The sequence below is a fragment of the Podarcis melisellensis genome (genome assembly GCF_964234715.1).
Source record: "Podarcis melisellensis genome assembly, chromosome: 2".
NCBI lineage: Eukaryota > Metazoa > Chordata > Lepidosauria > Squamata > Lacertidae > Podarcis > Podarcis melisellensis.
This window is the reverse complement of record NC_138529.1, coordinates 42,632,892-42,652,905: the sequence shown is the minus strand read 5'-3', so window position 1 is coordinate 42,652,905 and position 20,014 is coordinate 42,632,892. Positions and strand designations below refer to the sequence as shown.

The following is a 20,014-nucleotide window of genomic DNA, read 5'->3' as shown; positions in this document are numbered from 1 at the left end:
TAGATTTTTTTATTAGAATCATTGCTGGCAGCCAGTAATAGAAAGTACCACAAGGCAATTGTAACAGAAAAGCACTTAGGCTTAGGAATTTAAAATATTTTTTGGGAAGCCATGGGTTCATACACCAATACCATAATTTCCACTAAACAGTACTGTTAACTAAACAGTCACAAATTCTTGGAGTGATTCCCTAACTCTCCGTTAGTTGCTTTTCACCAACACACACACACACCTATTTTGCTAACATAGCAAACAATGATTCAGCACAGAAAAACACTTTTACTACTCTTCTTGAGCTTGGCTGTTGGTAACAGGTGCAGGCCATGCCCGTGCTAGGGCCAAAGTATTTAATTTGCAAATGTTGTGGGTAAGCAATGGTCAATAATAGTCCTTTGGTGAATGAGGTTGCTACTAAAGTGTATTGACTGCCACATACCCTGTGCAGACTTGTGCTGCAGAAGCACTTTCCGCTGCTATTAAGGTCTTTCTGTGGTTTTGCAGCCGGAAGTATTGTTTTCTCCCTTATATTTGTGGCAAAGGATGAAAAGGAGGCCCCATGTGTCTCACATATATGCATTATTAAGCTGGTAATCCTTCCTTATCAGCGCATGTGCTTATGCACAGTATTGAATTAGGAGCCGATGCTCACACACAGACACAGATTCACTCGGATGCATTCCGCCACATACACTGGAAGATTCACATTAAGCAGCACCTGCACCCAAATAGGCATGCAGATCTGGGCAAGTACACAACACACCCATTCCGTCAACACACAGCAGCAACTTTAGCAACAGATGCAACTAAAGCAAAGTGGAAACAGGAGCCTTGGGGCTTCCACGCTTCAGAAGACACAATGGGTCAATTTGCATAAGGTTGGTTCAACATGATTCAAAGAGAAACGGGGTGTTTGTTAACCCTGAGCAAGAAGCAAAAGTTGCAGTCAAGCATTCAAGAGGAGGGTCCCTAAAATCAGAGGGTGGAAACAGATGAGGAGGTCTGCTCAGTGGGGCTCAGCTAAAATAAGCCTCTTTCGGAAGCGATGTGTGCATGCCTGCGATGAGATGACTGCAAAGGGACCCAGGATATTTTAAAGGTGAAAGTTTTCCCAGGCTTGAGTAGCGGTGCAGTATAGAGAGGAGGAGCTTGACTAGCATTTCTGTTCACAGATCCAGTATTCATTTCCATGGCATGCAGCATCGTTCCATTTCCCATTGAAAAGGAGGGTAGCACAGTCCTCACCCTGCAACGCATTATTGGGTTCTCCAGGCCCCCAGAAGCTGGTGGTGGCAGTGAAAAGGTGAAGTTAAAGAGCAAGAAAAGGGGATTAAAAAACCCCCACAGATTAATAAATATCCTATATGCCATAAACACTAGGGGCAGCCATATTTCCCCATGCAATCCCGTGTGTCATCAAGTCGCATCACAGCCAGCAACAGGGATCTTCCTTATTTCCCTCTTCCCCAAGATTATTGTATGCACAGTATTTATTGTCTCGTTGGTATTATCATGTTCATCACTTTCATATACGGAAATGCATTCACTGTCGATGTATTCATAATATTGTAGATCTTTCCAAATGGATATTAGCCTCTCGAGTTGTTTGGTCACCACCTTTTCACCCACTGTGGCAAATTAAGAACCTAATTTTCAGGTGGCTTTAAAAATATATATATTTTTAAAGGAGACAGACTCTCATAATTGCTAAGAATAAAACCTCCATGTAACCCTGCCTTCCAGATGCTGGAAACAAACTGGTTAAATGGCTATCACCAGAATGCTCTGCTTGTGAGCTTTGAGAAGCATCTGGTGGGCCATTGTTGGAGACCAAAGGCTGGTTTTGGTGGACATTTGGATCCTTAGCATTAGATTGTGTGAAATGAAACTTGGAATCTGAAACCTCAAAGTTGGTGCCAAACAGATGTTTCCTGATACTTGAGACCATTAAGAAAACACACACAGTCTGCACATATGTATATATTCTAGCAGCACACATGTGAAAACCTGTGAAAACAAGTCCCATAAGTTAATTGTGCATTGTGGGAAGAATTGCTCTCTCTTGTATGCCATGAGTCTGCTGCCCATCAATGTCATTAGGTGTCACAGATTTCTAGTCTTCTGAGAAAGGGGGGGGAATGCCCTTGTCTATTTTCTCCACACCATTCATGATCATATAAACTTATTCATGACCCCGCCCACAGTTCTCTTTCTTCTACTCTCCGAATCCTCAAATAATTTCAGTGCTGTTTTTCTGGAAAAAGAGGTGTCAGAACTCACAATGAATGCCTGCCGTGTTCACATATAATAGCAATGGCACCCACCTGATAAGTGCTGGAACTGAGTTCCAGAGAGTTACAGCTGAAAAAAAGCCCTGGGTTTAGTCCAGAAATGCAGACCCTTGGGGATAGGATGACCACTTGCACATCACTATGTGTCCCCCACATTGGAAATACATTACCAAAAAATAGGACGAAATAAAAATTTCTAATTCATACATACACATACAAATTTAGGAAAAGTGCTATAATTTAAGCAGAAGTACAATCAAGTTTGAGGGATGTGAGTGGCGCTGTGGGTTAAACCACAGAGCCTAGGGCTTGCTGATCAGAAGGTCGGTGGTTCGAATCCCTGCAACGGGGTGAGCTCCCATTGCTTGGTGCCTACTCCTGCCAACCTAGCAGTTCAAAAGCACTAATTGGGAAGGTAAATGGTGTTTCCGTGTGCTGCTCTAGTTCGCCAGAAGCTGCTTAGTCATGCTGGCCACATGACCCAGAAGCTGTACGCCGGCTCCCTCGGCCAGTAAAGTGAGATGAGCGCCGCAACCCCCGAGTCGTCCACGACTGGACCTAACTGTCAGGGGTCCCTTTACCTATATAGTCAAGTTCACCTTAGCAGGAAAGGCTATAGGCAAGTGACCTGTGTGTGTGTGTGCTGAGTTTGTCGTCCAGGAGCTAACTGTTGATGGGCCACTTCAAGGCCCTCCTTTGCTCTCCCTTCTTAAGTCTCTTAGTCTTTGAACTGAACACGGACCAGACAGCTATTCAAAAAGAGGACTGTCCTCTGTAAAGGAACCTACCCTACCTATGGCCCTCCATGTATTGCTGGACCCCAGCTCCCATCAGCCCCAGCCAGCATGGCTAATGGTCAATGATAGTGGGAGTTGTAGTCCAACATCTGCTGGGCCACAGGTTCCACAGCCCTGCCAGCCTTGCTTCTCATCTTTGTCTGTGCATTTGGAGGCATAGGACATTGTCTAAGGAAGGAGGGAAGTAAAGATATTTCAGGCTTTTAGAAGGAAAACAAGAAAACTGTTGCTCCTGATAATGTAATCTGCTATTGTCATTCTGCAGGGCACGTTATAAGTCACAAGGGGAGGGGGCCAACATTTTAATTGCACCAGAAAGGGAAGAAAAAGTGTTCTGGCTCTCCATAGATTTTCCGCGAGTTGCAGTTTTCATGTATAGATGCCATGCCCTTTCAAAAGGATAATTGCAAAATGTCAGCTCCTGAGCCCAAAGTTCTCAAAAAGTCAGGGCAGTCATGGGACGTATCCCATGGGTCTGATTCAGCTATATTGACATGTTTATTTAATTTAGACTCCGAGAACCCAGGGAAGGAAATGTAAAAGACAACACAGAAGGGAAGTTAAACAAAAGACAGTTCTTTCTTAATAAAAGATTGGTTATTTCCCAAGCAAAGTGAATGGGAGGCAAGAGGGAAGTACTTAGAAAATTTTGTGATAACACCCCAGGAAATATGTTATCTCTGCATTTTTGTAGACAATAATCCCCAACCAAATTCTTTGCAAAATTCCCTGCAGGTCTTTTTTCGGGTTTGGGGTAAGGAAACATTATATTTTATACTTTTTGTCCAATTTGTACTCCAGAGGGTTCAGAAAGACTGGAAGAGATTCACAGAGTTTTGAAATAATTTGTTGGAGGGCTATGGAAATCTCATGCTCTTACTGAGGTATCCCTGTTTTATCAGTTTCTCATGTTTTTTCTGACCTTAAATTCAGCTCTCCACATTTTGCAGGAATTTGAAATCCTCATGAAAATTCATCAACATATTAGTGCATATTTCTCCTAATGAACATATTTTATATCCAGTTTTATACATATTTTTGCAAGCAGCTTCCTCTAATATACTGCGCTGTTGTGTGTTATTCTCACCACAATATTCATTTTTATGCACACAGTCCCCTAATATATACCTTTGGGGAAAGATTGGTTGGCAAACTGCATATTAAAATCTGGCTAAGTGTGAATTTTGAAGGATAGATGTGTTCTGGCTCACTTACTGTTTCAGAAAGTGCAGATTTAATAGATTTGGCTTCAGATGAGACCTGAATCGAATTTCATCCCCATCCCTACAATGCACTGCCTTCAGTATATTATCTGGTGCAGGTCTTTCTGTCAGCCAGGTAATGGCAAACACTTGTCTTCTAAATCACTGGTTTTCAACTAGTGGGTTGGGACCAGTAGCTTTTATTACCTACTCAGTGGGGAAAGCTCTTAGCAGTGCAGTAAAAGGGAGGCCTTTCATAACTTGTTGTACTCTAGGGGGAGGGATGAACTTTTACATGCTGTGGGTGAGAACCTCTCACTTAATGAAGCCCTTAAATATAGATATCGCCTTCTTCTAAAAAGCGCTATATGGCAGCTGAGTTTAGACGCTTTTTAATGCTTCCCAATTTCTCTTTTATTGAATGTGCTCTTTATGTGCTATTAAAAAGCATTCAAGCTTACATACATAATCAACAACATAATTTACTATCATGAAGGTCTGTTGCTTGTTCTGTTTGAGCTCCTGTTGCCCTAGTGGTAGGCTTCAGAAATCCCTAGGCAACAGCTCACTTCCCTATCATAAATTACCTTTAGTCTCTGCTTAGTAGTACACTTCCAGCCAATGCAGCAATTGCCTTTTTGCATACATTTTCAAAAGAAAATTTTAAGTGTTTTTGCTTCTTCATTTTGTTCTTAAATTACCGTATTTTTTGCTCTATAAGACTCACTTTTTCCCTCCTAAAAAGTAAGGGGAAATGTGTGTGCGTCTTATGGAGCGAAAGCAGGCTGCGCAGCTATCCCAGAAGCCAGAACAGCAAGAGGGATCGCTGCTTTCGCTGCGCAGTGATCCCTCTTGCTGTTCTGGCTTCTGGGATTCAGAATATTTTTTTTCTTGTTTTCCTCCTCCAAAAACTAGGTGCGTCTTATGGTCTGGTGCATCTTATAGAGCGAAAAATACAGTATATACCTGTTTGCTGCTCTGGGCTCCTTGGAGTGGAAAGGCAGGATATAAATTCAATAAACAAAATATGGAAGGGGTGGCGAACTTCTTTCAGGCTGAGGGCCATATTCCCTTCTAGGCCACCTTCCCTTCCAAGGGCCATTTGCCAGGGAGGCGCGCAGAAGCAAAAGTGAGAGCTAGCGGTTAGAGTGCTGGACCCAGGAGACCCAAGTTCAAATCCCCACTCACCCATGAAGCTCACTAAGTGACCTTGGGCCAGCCACTGCCTCTCAACCTAACCTACCTCAAAGGATTGTTGTGGGGATTACATGAGGAGGGGGGGAGGAACCATGTAGATCACCTTGAGCTCATTGGAGAAAGAGGTGGGATATACAGTAAATGCAAGAAATAAAAAAAGTGGGCAGAGCAACAAATGTAAATTTTATCTTTGTATACAGTGGTACCTCAGTTTAAAGACGCTTCAGGTTACAGACTCCGCTAACCCAGAAATAGTACCTCAGGTTAAGAACTTTGCTTCAGGATGAGAACAGAAATTGTGCTCCGGCGGCGTGGCGGCAGCTGGAGGCCCCATTAGCTAAAGTGGTACCTCAGATTAAGAACAGTTTCAGGTTAAGAACGGACCTCCGGAACGAATTAAGTTCTTAACCAGAGGTACCACTGTATAAGCTAGTTTTACACCTCTCACACACCCCATTCTCTATACCCCATGAAGGCAAGAAGAAAGCACGATCGAAGTCCAAGGACACGTTCCAGCCAAACAAAAAAACTCAAGTGGGGTGTTTGTGTACAAAAAGGACTGTTGAGGGATTTGGCCTGGGGAGAGGGTGTGTGGCCAAGGAGCAGAGTGTGGCTTGGAGAGAGTCCCAAGCGCTCTGGGGAGAAGCTGAATGGCTGCACTTCCCTGGCATAAAGTAGAAAAGGGTAATGCCTCACAGATTTTGAGCTATCATTCTTCCTCAGAAGTAGTTTAAAGAGATGGAAGAGCTGACAAAGACTGAATCTTTTTTTGTGGTGCACCCATTCTCAGATCTGCTGAGCCCTAATCAAAAATATAACACTGTAGTACGACCTACATCCCAATTTTTGCCTTTTGTAACTTCAGTCTAGATCAGGAATGTTGCACAAAAGGCTTAGAAGCTACTTAAAGGTAAAGGTAAAGGACCCCTGACAGTTAAGTCCAGTCGCGAACGACTCTGGGGTTGCAGCGCTCATCACGCTTTACTGGCCAAGGGAGCGGACGTTTGTCCGCAGTTTTTCCGGGTCACGTGGCAAGCATGACTAAGCCGCTTCTGGTGAAACCAAAGCAGCACATGGAAACGCCATTTACCTTCCTGCCAGAGTGGTACCTATTTATCTACTTGCACTTTGACGTGCTTTCGAACTGCTAGGTTGGCAGGAGCTGGGACTGAGCAACGGGAGCTCACCCCATCGTGGGGATTCGAGCCACTGTTTCAGACCACAGCACCACCCGCGTCCTTTAGAAGCTATATAGGGTTCCCAATTTTATGGGCTCCCAACTTCACCCACAGCATCCCTTACCACATTCCACACAAATTGCTGGATCAGCCTTGGGGCTGGGAGGTTGATATGTTTTGTGGGGCAAAAGGGCTAATGACTATCTGCAGCTACTAAGAATTACGTCCTGCTATATGCTGAAGTAGCATCTGTGGGTGAATGCTGAACCCTACTTAAGAGGAAGTAGAGAGTACCTGATTCTGTAGGTCAATGCAAAGCAAATTCCCTCCCCTTAAATATTAGACAGGTGCCATTTCTATTGTCTTTCTGGGACCTACTGAAACCTCCTTTTTTCAGCAATCCTTTCAGATCTTTCCCAGTCTGCATCTGCAGGGTTTTTTTTACATACGTTTTTAAGCTGCTGTGACACTTGTTGTTTGCTGCCCTGGGCTCCTCTGGGAGGAAAGGCAGGGTATACATTTAATAAATATAATAAATTATATATGCTATGCCTTTTAGTTTTAATTCAATAAATATTTTGAAGTGGTAATTTGACAGATCTGTTATGACACGTTCTAACTTATTTCTGTTTTTAAATATGTAACTGAGATAGTATTGATGGGTCGGCACTGAATTCAGATGGAAATCATCACTCTCAGTGAGCAGCCATGGGCAACAGAGAGATGGTAAACTTGGTCTTCTCGTTCATTTGATTTGGCCCCTCCAGCCCACATTATCTTGAGAAGCCATGATGGCTTTGTTATGACATGGACTTTTGTAACTGTGACACCTTACTAGATGCATGAGGAAATTGCTTCAGCTCCGAGATCAAGGAACCTTCATTCTCCAAAGATATTCTGAAAATCTCTGCAGTTCTTCAGTGCAAACTCTCCCAATATAAATGGGCCCTGACTGCCATTTCTGTTAAAAAGAACTTAATGGGGAATTACTTACGAGATAGACAAGGGAGTGCCATCCACCCAGCGCCACTCCCCTTCCTTGACGGTATCACTCAGGCCAATCCAGAACACTTGCTGACCAGCAAGTTGTTTTACCAGAAAACTCTATGTGGGGAAATAGAGAAGATTATGCCCAGTTGTTTATGTCTCAGTCACAAATATGAAAAACATATGAAGAGGAATTCAAAGTAGTTCTTTATTTAGGGTAAGCATTTTGACTTGCCCGATGGAATGATCTCTGCCACTGCATGCTGTTCCAAGGGTTCCCCTGACCCTCCTGAGCCAATTTTGGGAGGCACAAGGGGAGGAGAGGGGGGACAGTCCTGTTGAGCATGTGGAAGTCCTTGCACAACGCTCTCACTGGCAGAATGCATTAGCTGAATCCTGCTCATGCTGTTTTCCTTGTCTTCAGGCATGTGCTACTTTGATTTATGGGTGGGCTACATAAGGAACCAGGGATGCAGGTGGCGCTGTGGGTTAAAGCCTCAGCGCCTAGAACTTGCCGATCGAAAGGTCGGCGGTTCGAATCCCTGCGGCGGGGTGCGCTCCCGCTGCTCGGTCCCAGCGCCTGCCAACCTAGCAGTTTGAAAGCACCTCCGGGTGCAAGTAGATAAATAGGGACCGCTTACCAGCGGGAAGGTAAACGGTGTTTCCGTGTGCAGCTCTGGCTCGCCAGAGCAGCGATGTCACGCTGGCCACGTGACCCGGAAGTGTCTCCGGACAGCGCTGGCCCCTGGCCTCTTGAGTGAGATGGGCGCACAAACCCCAGAGTCTGGCAAGACTGGCCCGTACGGGCAGGGGTACCTTTACCTTTTACATAAAGAACCAAGGGGAAAAGCTTGCAGAGAATAAGGCTGGAATAGTAATTCCCATCATGCAGCACAGTGACATATTAGAGCACAAGTGGGGAACCTGCAGTCCTTCAGATGTGGTTGAACTCCAACTCCCGCTAGCTCAGTGGATGATGGGAGCTGGAGTCCTAACAAATTATGGAAGGCCACAGCTGAACAAAATCAAATCTATGAGATGGAAGAGACAATTTGCAGTACAAAGACCAAAGCACTTATGGTAAACTGCAGGTCCATGTAGAATGACTGGGCTCAAGGCCGGCGCTTGCATGAAGCAGAGTAAAGCAATTTGCCTCAGGTGGCTGATCTGACCTCCAACCCGGCCCTGCCTCCACTAGTGCGCCACTGCCAGCCCCACTGCATCGCTGCTAGTGTGAGGGAGTGTGAGTGTAGTGGTTAAGGGCGGTGGACTCGTAATCTGGGGAACCGGGTTCGCGTCCCCGCTCCTCCACATGCAGCTGCTGGGTGATCTTGGACTGGTCACACTTCTTTGAAGTCTCTCAGCCCCACTCACCTCACAGAGTATTTGTTGTGGGGGAGGAAGGGAAAGGAGAATGTTAGCTGCTTTGAGACTCCTTCAGGTAGTGATAAAGCGGGATATCAAATCCAAACTCTTCTTCTGCTACTGGTAGCACTGGCACAGCTTTGCCCACACCAGGCTTCCTCAAACTTGGCCCTCCAGATGTTTTGAGACTACAATTCCCATAATCCCTGACCACTGGTCCTGCTAGCTAGGGATCATAGGAGTTGTAGGCCAAAAACATCTGGAGGGCCGAGGTTGAGGAAGCCTGGCCCACACCATCACCACTGCCACCACAGTGCCCTCACCCTCACTGCTACATCGTGACGGCAGCGCAGGGGGAGCTGCAGGCAAGGGTGCAATAGCATTGGCAAGGCTAGCAGCAGAACCAGCATGGAAGTGTGAGCAGGGAGGAGGCCTGGATCTGCAAGAGGGTGAGGGAGGCATTTTGCCTACAGCGGCAAAATGTCTCAGGCTGCCCCTGACTGAGCTAGCAAATACATGAACCATGGTTCCCACTTGTCCCAGTAAAAGACAAGGAAAGCAGAACACTTACCTGTTCCGCCTGGATGTTAATAACCACCAAGTGAGCTCCTTCTTTCTCACAAGATTGCTTGGCAGCCAACCACGGTCTTTTTGATGTTGAAAAGAAGTAGCAGTGTTTTTCAAATAGCACCCAGTTCTCTGGGCAGCCAGTGCACAACTCCTCTGGAAGAGTAAAAGTATTCAAGTAAGAAACAGTGCTGGATCGCTCACACGGTAGAGAATCTTTGGAAGTGAGTTGATTTTCCTTTCTTCACCTTCATCTTGCTGTTGTTATTGATTCATATAGTGCCATCAACGTACATGGCTCTGTACAGATTTAAAATAAAAAATTCTACCCCAAAGGGTGCACAATCCAAAACAACAAATAAACAATACAGTACAATAAAAAAAATCAATGGATTAAAATGCATAATTCACAAGCCATCACATTGGGTAAAATAAAACTAACTAGCCAAACCCAAAGGCCTCAGGAAAAAAAAGATTTTAAAAGAGATTTAAACATACAAACTGAGAGGGCAGCCCACAAATGTTCCAAAAGATTATTCCAAGCAGCAAGAGAAAAAGGACAAAGACTCAACAAAGAGCAAGGAATCCTTGGATGAGTAAGAAGCATGGAATCAGAAGAACGAAGTGAGCAACTAGGCAAAGGCGGAGCTAGCTGCTCCAGCACCTGGAGTGGTGCCCATCATAGCTGTCAACTTTTTCCTTTTTTAAAGGGAAATCCTATTCTGAATTTCCCGTTAAAAAAAGGGAAACGTTGACAGCTATGGCGCACGTGCTGTGCACCCAGGGGCGGGGCTAGCGATGTCACACCCCCCCGGGATGACACCCAGGGCGGACTGCACCCACCGCATCCCCTTCCTCCGCCAGTGCAACTAGATCCATAGAGGAGCACCGAGGCCAAGAGATAGGAAGGAGGTTGACCACAAAGAGCTTTAAAAGTAAAAACAATAAGCTTATCAAGTATTCTAGAGTTAACAGACAGCCAGTGAAGTGACTGCGAGAGAGGAGAAACATAATCCGATCAAATCACCAAGAATATCATCTTTTCTGCAGCATTTTGAGACTTTTTATAGTAGTAGAGTCTGTGCCCCTCACTTGCTTCACTCACCAGCCCCACCTACCCTCTCCCAAACTCCCCACGCCTAGACTTTGCACATGAAAAGCCCTCACCAAACCCACCTCCCCACACTAACCTCTTTGCTCACCGACTGTGTCTATCCCCTCACCAACACCCCACGCCTCCTTACCAACTCACCTCAGGCCCTAGATGTCACCCAAAAAAATTCCTTCCAACTATTGCCTTAGACCAGAGCTTTCCAAACAGTGTGTCGCAACATGCTATTAAAATAAACAATAAACAGCCCAGTGGGGGAACACCATGGCAAGGATGCGAGAAATGGCAGTCAAGGAATCTGTGGCCTCCACCACCTTACCTGGGTCTGCTCTTCAACCACAAATGGTGGCAGCAGTGGCAGCAGATTATCTGGCTAGCTGGCCACTGCTGTCTCCTTCCTGTGCTGTTCCACCGAGAAGCTACTAGATTTTCTGATCCTATCATAGGTATTTGAATGGTCTCACCTGTGAAGCTACGATACTCTTCCAGCAACTGTATCACATCTTTGGCCATTCTGCCAGTCAGCCTTTTCAACTCAGTCACTTCGTCCAGCACAGAGGCAGACAATTTTCCTTCTGCTTTCAACTCAGCTAAGGAACAAAAAAAAGATAACAGAATCAGCAGCTGCATTTCACTGGGGTCTCTCAGGATATCCTTCCAAGAAGCTAACAGACAGGTGCCTCCCTTCCTTCATTGATATTTTTCATATTTAGGGCATGTATATACATTATAATTCAATACTGGTTACCCCTATGCCTATATTTACACTATATGCACTATATTTTTTTCCATTTGTTCAGCCACGTCAACACGAGTCTCGCAATCCTGCAATTATTGTTATAATTGAACTTGTTAGTCTTCAAGTGACTTCCAACACATTTAGAAACATAGGCATAAGAAACATACACCATTAACAAATTCGTACACACTCCACAACAGTCACAAGCTGATGTTTTTACCTCATAAATCTTTTACCTGATCGTTTTTGGAATTTATATCTCATCCTTCCACGATTCTCCCAATAATGACTTATAGTGCAACGAAAACAACAATAAAGGAATAAAACACAAAGGAAAAATACTAAAGGAACCGTTGAAGAACAGCCCAACCACAGATAAATAAAGAAATAAAAAACAGATAATGGTGTGTTAGCATTTGATGACTTCTACAGAGTACTTTATGGTGAAATCCAATGTCTTATAAGAAGGAAGTCTACTGAGTTCAGCAAGACTCAGCCAAGAGAAGTGGGTATAGAATGGCTATCTGGTACATGTTTACTCAGGTGTTAGTCTCACTGTGCTAAAGGCAGCTTATTTCCAAGTATTGTGGGCATTTTTATCCCAGCTTTCCATCACTCAGTGTTCTAAGGAGCTTACAGAAAACCATAAATACTATTATTAGGACTTACATTATATTCCTTCCTCCTCCTGGGGAGGAGCAAGATGATGAGGTCTACAAGATCACATAATGCCCATATAAGATGGCCAGGAGAGAAAGAGGACAGGTCTCATTTTGCCTGGCACCTAAAGGTATACAATGAAGGCACCAGGCGAACCTTTCTGGGGAGAGCATACCACAAGCGGGGACCCACTGAAAAAAAGGCCCGTTCTCGTGTTGCCACCCTTGGACCTACTACACTACTATTAAATGTGTAGGAGCTCTTTCCCCATTTTCATCTAAGCACCCTATACCTATAGTCTCCTACAACATTTGCTGGCTATGTATCTTCTGATCATATCATATGCACTTGAACAATATCAGTGTATGATGCCTCTCACATGTGCAAGTGTGCAACTTACCTATTCCTTGTGCTACATCTTTGGCAATTCTGCCATTTTCCCTTTCCAACTCAACCAGCTCTTCTAGCACAGAGGGCACGGAATTCTGGTTTCCCATTACAGCAACTAAGGAACAGAAAATGCTGAACAAATTAGTGTCAGTTTCCTTCTCTGAGGATTTGATGTGGAGACAGCAGGTCTCCTGCCCTGCTTAGGAGTGTTACATATGTGACTTTGAACTCAGCTATACAGCTGCAAATAAAACGTTTTAAGTGTTATATAAATTGCAATATACAAATGTGACACTAGATGGTGATGGTGAGCTATGGCAAATTCAATATATTCTTTTCAAAACATTTTTTTAAGCATCTTCACAGCGTTTTTCATATGTGTGTAGATTCCACCCTAGTCTCCACCTATGCTCTGCTTGTATATTTGTAAATAAACCCATAATTCTACCCCCAAAATGGCAAAAAGTTTAAAATTATCTGTCCTCAAAAAGCAAGACAATCCGAGATAGAGTTGCCCTGGGGCTTCTTACTATTTGGGGAAGTAGGAGTGCCTAACAATAGCACAGGTACATTAACAGTATCATTGCATGATGCTCCTCACCTGTAATGTTGTATAACTCTCCCATCACTTGTGCTATGTCTTGGGCAATTCGTCCAGACTTATTTTTCAGCTCAGCCAGTTCCTCTAGCACAGAGGGCACTGAATTCCTGCTTTCCAATACAGCAACTAAGGAACAGAAAATGCTAAAAGAATTAGCAGGTGAATTTCATAGTGACACCTCAGGATATCCTTCCCAGCAGCTGGCCTGACATATTGCCCTCTTTCCTTCATGCATGCTGACACCTTTGCTCATATTTAAGGCTTGTACATAGTGCCCTCCATGTTGGATTACCAACTCCAACAGCCATTTGCCAGGGTGATGGGAGCTGTAGTCCAACAACATCTCAAAGGTAACACATGGGCTATCCCTGTTTTATAGAACTGGATACCCCATACCCTACACTAACCTCAATTTTTTTTAGTTAGTTCAAGCAAATGAAGTGGAGCCCTATACTACTACAGATTCTCTTTCTTCATACAATTACTACATATTAGTCTTCTACATTCCAAATGATCCTCTGTTCTGTGTGCGTACTTATACAGATACAAGGGCAAGGCAACAGGCTTTATCATATGACTGGTTTACCCAAGGCCATTTCGAGGTCAAATACTCCAGCTTCATCCTAGGACAGGAATGACAATATATGCAATCTCATACCATGATGCATTGAACAAGTTTGTTATTCTTGCCATTTGTGGAATGCTTTCCCCAGGGAGGCTTGCCTGAAACCATCATTATATATCTTTAGGTGCCAGGCAAAAACCTTCCTCTACAACCCGGCCTTTAACTATCTGTGGTCTTTTAGAAGTAGTTGGGATGTTTTTGATTTATTTCTTTTTCCTCTTGGTTTTAATGTATCTATGTGGGAGGGGAGTTGCTTTGTTTGTTTGTTTGTTTGTTTGTTTGTTTAGTTGGTTGGTTGGTTGGTTGGTTGGTTGTTGGAAGTTTCTTTGGGTTGCCTTGTGCAAGATAAAGCAACTAACAAATTTGAGAAATAGGTAAATAAATCATTCTTCTTAGCACAATTAACTCAGGGCTAGAGGTTTGGAAGCGGCTGCACTAAGGCTCACAATCCTATATTTTGCTTACTTGGGGATAATACCCACTGAATTCAACAGGGTCTACAACTGAACAGACATGTATAAGACTGGAATGTTGAGTGTTCAGGTGGGCAGTGGCAACAGTCATGCTGAGGTCTTCTTGGGCCAACAGCATGATTCCTGAAGCATCCTGGTCCACCAGCTGTTCCTCATTTTTACAAAGAGGGGTGTGATTATTCCAAGTACTGCAACTACAGTTAACAATAGTCCTTCTGAGGGCACCAAGTTCTCACCATCACCCCAGCATCTCTTTTTGGAATATCTCCTGGTTTGTTTTTAGCCAGACACCCCTGGAGGCACTGGACTGCCTCTTACCTGCAGATTTCTTGGACTCTTCTTGGAGCAACATAATATTCGTATTGATTCCAAACACTTCCTTTGACACTGCAGGTAACAAACGAGGTTTTATTTAGAATGAAACAGGGCACGTTCCACAGGCCAATTCTCCTGTCCGTCCCCATTGAAAAGAATGAGAGCAGCACAGATGTATAGTAGTACTGGTTACAATTAACACATGTATAACATGTGCGTCTGTTCAAAGTACTTCAAGTGCATCTAGTTGTCATCCCTTGTAACAATCCTGCAAGGGGAGTGAAATATACTCAGAGTCCTGTAGTGATTTCATACTCTTTATTGCAGCTTGTAAAACAGTGATTGAATTACCTCCCCCACCTCCAACCTCAGGCTTTTATAAACATTATTTACACAATGAGTCCCATCTGATTGGCTGATTCTGCTTCCCCCCCTGGAGCCTGATTGGACTTTTCCTGCAGGCCAATCAGTTGTTGCGTTCTAGGATCCTACTTGCCTATTCTTCTAGGATCCAAGCTTAGTACATAACAGGGAGTCAATATTATTATCCCCAATGTTGCAGATAAGGAGTCTGAGGCTGAGAGAGACTGGCTTCCCTAAGGCCTCCTAGGCTGCATATGGACCATACATTGAAAGCACCTTATTTCCCCCAAATAATTGAAACTCAGGGGAGGTATTACAGTTCCCAAGTGTATTTGGTGGGGTGTGTGTGTTTTAAATGTATGGTGTGTATGCAGTCCTAGTGAGTTCATGACAGAGGCAACATTCAAACTGGAGACTTCCTGATTTGTAGCTCAGTCTCTTAGCCACCACATGAAACCAGTAGTTGTGCTGTTGCACATTCCACATTTATTTTAATGAGACTTGTCCAGAAGAAATTCAGTGCACTTTGTCCATAGCCTTTTGTGATAGCACAGGAAATTCTGTTTTATGATTCAGAATAAAGCCTCTTTAATCTGATTATTTTGGTATAAACTTCCCCAATCTAGTTTGAATCAGCATGATCGTGCTATTCTGCAGCTGAAATCTGCCTTTGTAAAAACAGTCATATGCAAATAAAAGACCCATATATTTGAAGCCTCCCACAAAATTCCCCGCAGTGTCATACTCACCTCTGATTTTTCAGTATTACCAAGATGTGTGTTATCAACCATAAAATCTAACAATGCAAGCCACCTCACGAGTTCTAAAAAAAGGGGACTAGAACTCATTCCAAGGATTTCTGTCTTTACTAGGGTGTAAAAGATATAATAGCAGAAGAACTTACTCAAAGAGAACATCTGTGACCATTGAGTGTTCCTCCTGCTGTTATCTTCGAACATAGCTGAGTCTAAACACAAGAATAATTTTTCAGTTTGGTCACATATTTTGGCCTGTGAGCACACACACATTCTGTAAGGAACTCAAATTCAGCTATAAAGTAATCATGTAATAATCTCCATGGTGTTCAAAACATTTCTTCCAGGGCAACAAAGATATGTTGTTTTGTTATACTACTTTAATTACACAGTAGGTATGGGCACTGACTACAAATCTGGTTCTGGTCTGCTTCAGTGCTTTTGTGTGGGGGAAAAGAGATGTACCCCTAAGTAAGAAACCAGCCAAAGTTCAGACAAATAGGTCAAGGGGCTTTTGTGCTAGGCATCTTTAAAGTTGGTTTGGGAGGGAAAGGGGATTTGTGGGCAATAACTTTATTATGAAAATAGAATACATTGTAGAGATGCCTCTAGAAAAGGAGCCTGCAAAATACCAAAACAGGGAGCTATATGAAGAGAACGCCTTTAGGCTTGTGTTCTGTTCAACCAGCTCCAAAACTCACGAAAATTAAGCGCAAATCTGACTTGAAAGGACTGGAAGTATAAGCATGTGGCACAGAAACAAAAGGTCTTAAGTGTCCAGCATTTCCCAAGCAAGCAGCACTAGCAGAACTAGCAAAGAGCACAGAGCAGATGAAAACAAGGTGATATATTACAACAACATTCAAAGCGATGTGATTAGAGATCCCTGATAAAATCATACCCTCTCATTAGAACAGGCATGGGGAATTGCCTCTGGCCAGTGGGCCAGATCATTATCTCACCCACCCACCTGTCAGTCACCTGATATTACAATGACATCAGGCAGTAGTGGCTGGCAGGACAGCTTGGGCTGAGCTGAGTTGCTGTCCCAGTTTCATCAAAACACCATGTATCTCTGCTGCTTACTGGAAAGAGAGAGAGAAGGCATGGGGGTGAAGTGTGGGAAGCTGAGCACATGGTGGCATTCCACCACTGCACTGCACCACAGTGCGCTCTCTGCACATCACCCCTCTCCCGCTTGATAAACAGCAGTGATGTGCAGCTGACCTCATGGGTTCATCTCTATGAAAGTAGTGTTAAGGGAAAGGGAGACACAATCACACATTTTACTCTGGATTAATTCTATGGATTAATTCTATGGAAATCGCTTCCACGCTATAGATCCATAGTCACAATCACGATTCATTTCCAGAATGAATCATTGCGCAGCAAAAGCCACAATTACAACAACAGCAAAAAGATTTGCGTGGCACCTCGCATCTGGTGAAGGGGACAGGAGTCCATAAAACCTATGCAATAATAAATGTGTTTGTCTTTAAGGTGACATATCCCATCATCAAAATCCACCTTCACATTCAGCATCGTTAAAACATCAACACTTCTTCTATTAGAAAAACAAGGTAGCAGGAGGCTAGTGTCCTCTCACAGGAATGGCATTTCTTCTTTCGGAAAGACTTACCATTTCTGAGGCTCTGAGTGAGAAGGGCTATGCAACACACAAGGCCAATGCCCAATATGGCACAGCAGATGATAACAGGATTCCTTCGGATGAACTGGGGGCTGTGGAAACCTGTGAAAGATAAGGGAAACAAATAAGAATCAGCAATGGAAAAGAAGTGGAAGCTGAGGGAAGCAGGCAGGCGGGCAGGCAGAAAGGACAGTTTTGGATTGTAGCTTAATAGACATCAGCATCTTTCAAAGTTGGCAATGTCATCACTGCAGTTTACCAGGAAGGTGGGGACAAGGTGGCAGAGAGGTCAGTGCAGTGTGGATGCCCTAGTAAGGGAACCTTACTCGGTTGAAAATGCTTGCTTTAGGCAGAGGAACCAAAGTTAACTTTGACTGACTGCTATAGAGGTCATATAACTGCATACCCCTAGTAGTCAAAGTTATTTATATGATGTAACTAAACCCACAGTTGTCCAAAAAAGAAGAGAGTCTCCTTCCTCCCCTTAAAGTTAGCACACTGTTGTCAAAAACTGGAGGATGTGACAATCCAAAACATAAATCTCAAATCCGTAAGAATCACCCTCACCCCTATCCTGAATGGAAAATGTTACATTTGAAGAATGAGAAAAGGAATCAAATGTAAAATTATGTGGATGCCCAAAAGGTATCTGGCAAGCTGCAATAAGAGATATGTCCAAATTCTGACAAGAGTAACACTGAAGGGACTCTGAGCTTTGAAGCAAAATTGCAATTTGTTGCTTGAGGGCCAAATAGAGTCCTTGACTAGTGGATCTGGACTGGTATCCCAGGCCAAGCTGCTTTTGTTATGCCACCAAAGCCAAATGCAGAGTGAATGAGGGCAAAACTAAATACATAGCAGGCAAATCTCTTCACTTCCCCAGTGAGAGCAGAATGGAGATCATTCCCTGCTCTCCCTGGTGGAGCTAGAACCCCTAGGAGAAAGATCTCCATTGACATCAGTGGGGATTTCCCCTCCTAACACTGTTAGCTGGCTGACTGGGATGTGGGTGGTGGAATCTCCATTCTGAAAGGTTCCCACATGGTGTCTTCACAGTGAGAATTGGGCTGCTCTATCCCTGTAATTAGTTAAGGAAAAGCCAGATGTATGGCTGCCTGTTATGTATTTAAATGCACATCTAGCTTTTCCCTCAGGAAAATGTTACCAGTGTATGTTTTTCCTTCTCTATGACATCAGTGTGAGTCACTCCTTTATATGACTGACTGATTAATTAAATTAATTATTTTAACAATTATTTTTTATTTCATAATTAATTATTTTAGTGCCAACCTCCTTAACATTTCTTCCACACCCAGCTTATCTGTCATACCTCTCTTCCCAGGGAAATAGTTCTGCTCCTCCATTGACAATTCCTCTTGCCTTGAAGATGATGCTTCCATCTCCTCAGCTGCGCAGGAATCTTTGTCAATACCTTATATACCAGTTCCCCTGGGACAGCCGCTGTAGTCTTAATTACAGCAAACACATGGAAGGAAAAAAGATTTCTGTGGCACCTTAAAAGAGTAATAGATTTGTTGTGGCATGGCCTTCCATGTACTAGAGACGCTTCATCAGATGTCTTTTATACCGAGGAACTGTTGGTGTTTCAATGCACATGTGACTGACTCAAGATTTAATCCCACTTCCCATATTCAATTTTGTAAGGCTAGGAGTTTGGGCTATGAGAGTCTGCTCCGAGTAGGCTTGCTAAGATGTATAAGACTGAATCAGATAAGTGCTGGAGCTGCAATGAGGTCGCGGGTGTGGTTTTTTCATGTGTAGTGGACCTGTAAAAGGGTGAAAGAGTATTGGGAAATAAATTTATAATGAACTGAAAAAAATGTTTAAAAGCACTTTTCAAAAAAACCCAAAACCAACCAGAGTCCTTTTTGTTGGGGATAATTCAGATGGAAATTCCCAGATGTCAAAAAAGGATATTTATGAATGCCACTGCCAGGGCCTGTGTTTTGTTAGCCCAAAAATGGAAAACGAGTGAAGTCCCAAGCAAGCAAGCACACAGGTCACCTTTGTCACAGTCAGGACGCCTATGTCCTGGCCAGGCCTGCGCCAATTTGTTTTTGTAGAATCTTGTTTGTTTTCAGTAACCAAAATTATATTATCAACATATACAAGCAGAAAAGTTGTTTTCCTTCATTTCCAAGGAATTGTACAAAACAAAGTGGCACTAATAAAGAAAAGTTCCAGGGTGGCAAGAGAAAGCAAACTAAAAATGCTTTTGCAGTTCATCAAAACTATCTAGCAATATCAAGTTATAGGAAAACTGCTACTATTAACAGTAATCCTTCTAGTTGGTTAATTGATTCGGCAACTTCCATGCATGTGTGATGCTAATTATTTCCCCCAAGAGTTAAATGATAACTAATCAGAGGCAGCTACAGTTGCAAATGGCAACAAAATATCTGTGAAAGGAAGAGGAGCAGGTTTGCTCAAGTGTGTTGCAGGTAGAAATACTGTTTGTAATGAAAACAATAGTTTACTTGCTCTAATTAACAAGTAAGAAAGTTTTGAGAATTTAAATTCTAGATTAAAATTGATTACTTAATTGAAAAGGGGATTGTAACAAAAACACTGGAGCCTAATTTGAATAGTAGAGTGCCTGGTATCTGGTGGGCAATCTCATCCTTTATTTTCACACTGTGGCTGCATACCAAATCACCTGCCAGGAGAGTTATGAGATTCAGGTGAGGGTCAGATGCCTTGTCAATCCCAGCCGGTATATAAGAGGATGACTG

The 20,014-nt window shown here is 43.4% G+C and overlaps 1 protein-coding gene across 4 annotated transcripts; it reads right to left on the bottom strand.

Moving 5' to 3' along the window:
• Positions 1–179: 179 nt before the first annotated feature.
• On the bottom strand, positions 180–18,642 carry LOC309362739 (uncharacterized protein). Of its 4 annotated transcripts, XM_081898467.1 has the most exons (10): positions 18,592–18,642; positions 17,253–17,363; positions 15,763–15,825; positions 14,499–14,567; positions 13,083–13,208; positions 12,492–12,596; positions 11,157–11,282; positions 9,586–9,737; positions 7,657–7,766; positions 180–1,280 (listed from the first exon to the last, which is right to left on the bottom strand). In XM_081898467.1, the coding sequence occupies exons 1-10, from the start codon at positions 18,623–18,625 to the stop codon at positions 1,151–1,153; spliced, it is 1,026 nt and encodes a 341-aa protein (XP_081754593.1). In that variant the 5' UTR covers positions 18,626–18,642; the 3' UTR covers positions 180–1,150. The 4 variants fall into 4 exon arrangements, with proteins under 4 accessions (XP_081754593.1, XP_081754594.1, XP_081754595.1 ...); XM_081898468.1 differs by lacking the exon at positions 14,499–14,567; XM_081898470.1 differs by lacking the exons at positions 180–1,280; positions 7,657–7,766 and adding an exon at positions 7,983–8,101.
• Positions 18,643–20,014: the final 1,372 nt, after the last annotated feature.

Excerpts from the sequence above, each read along its gene's own strand:
- LOC309362739 (XM_081898467.1), bottom strand. The coding sequence starts at position 18,625 with ATGGAGGAGCAGAACTATTTCCCTGGGAAGAGAG. Across the intron at positions 12,597-13,082 it reads AGAGTTATACAACATTACAG|TTGCTGTAATGGGAAACCAG; the intron begins GTGAGGAGCATC and ends TCTGTTCCTTAG. Across the intron at positions 9,738-11,156 it reads AGAGTATCGTAGCTTCACAG|AGGAGTTGTGCACTGGCTGC; the intron begins GTGAGACCATTC and ends TTACTCTTCCAG.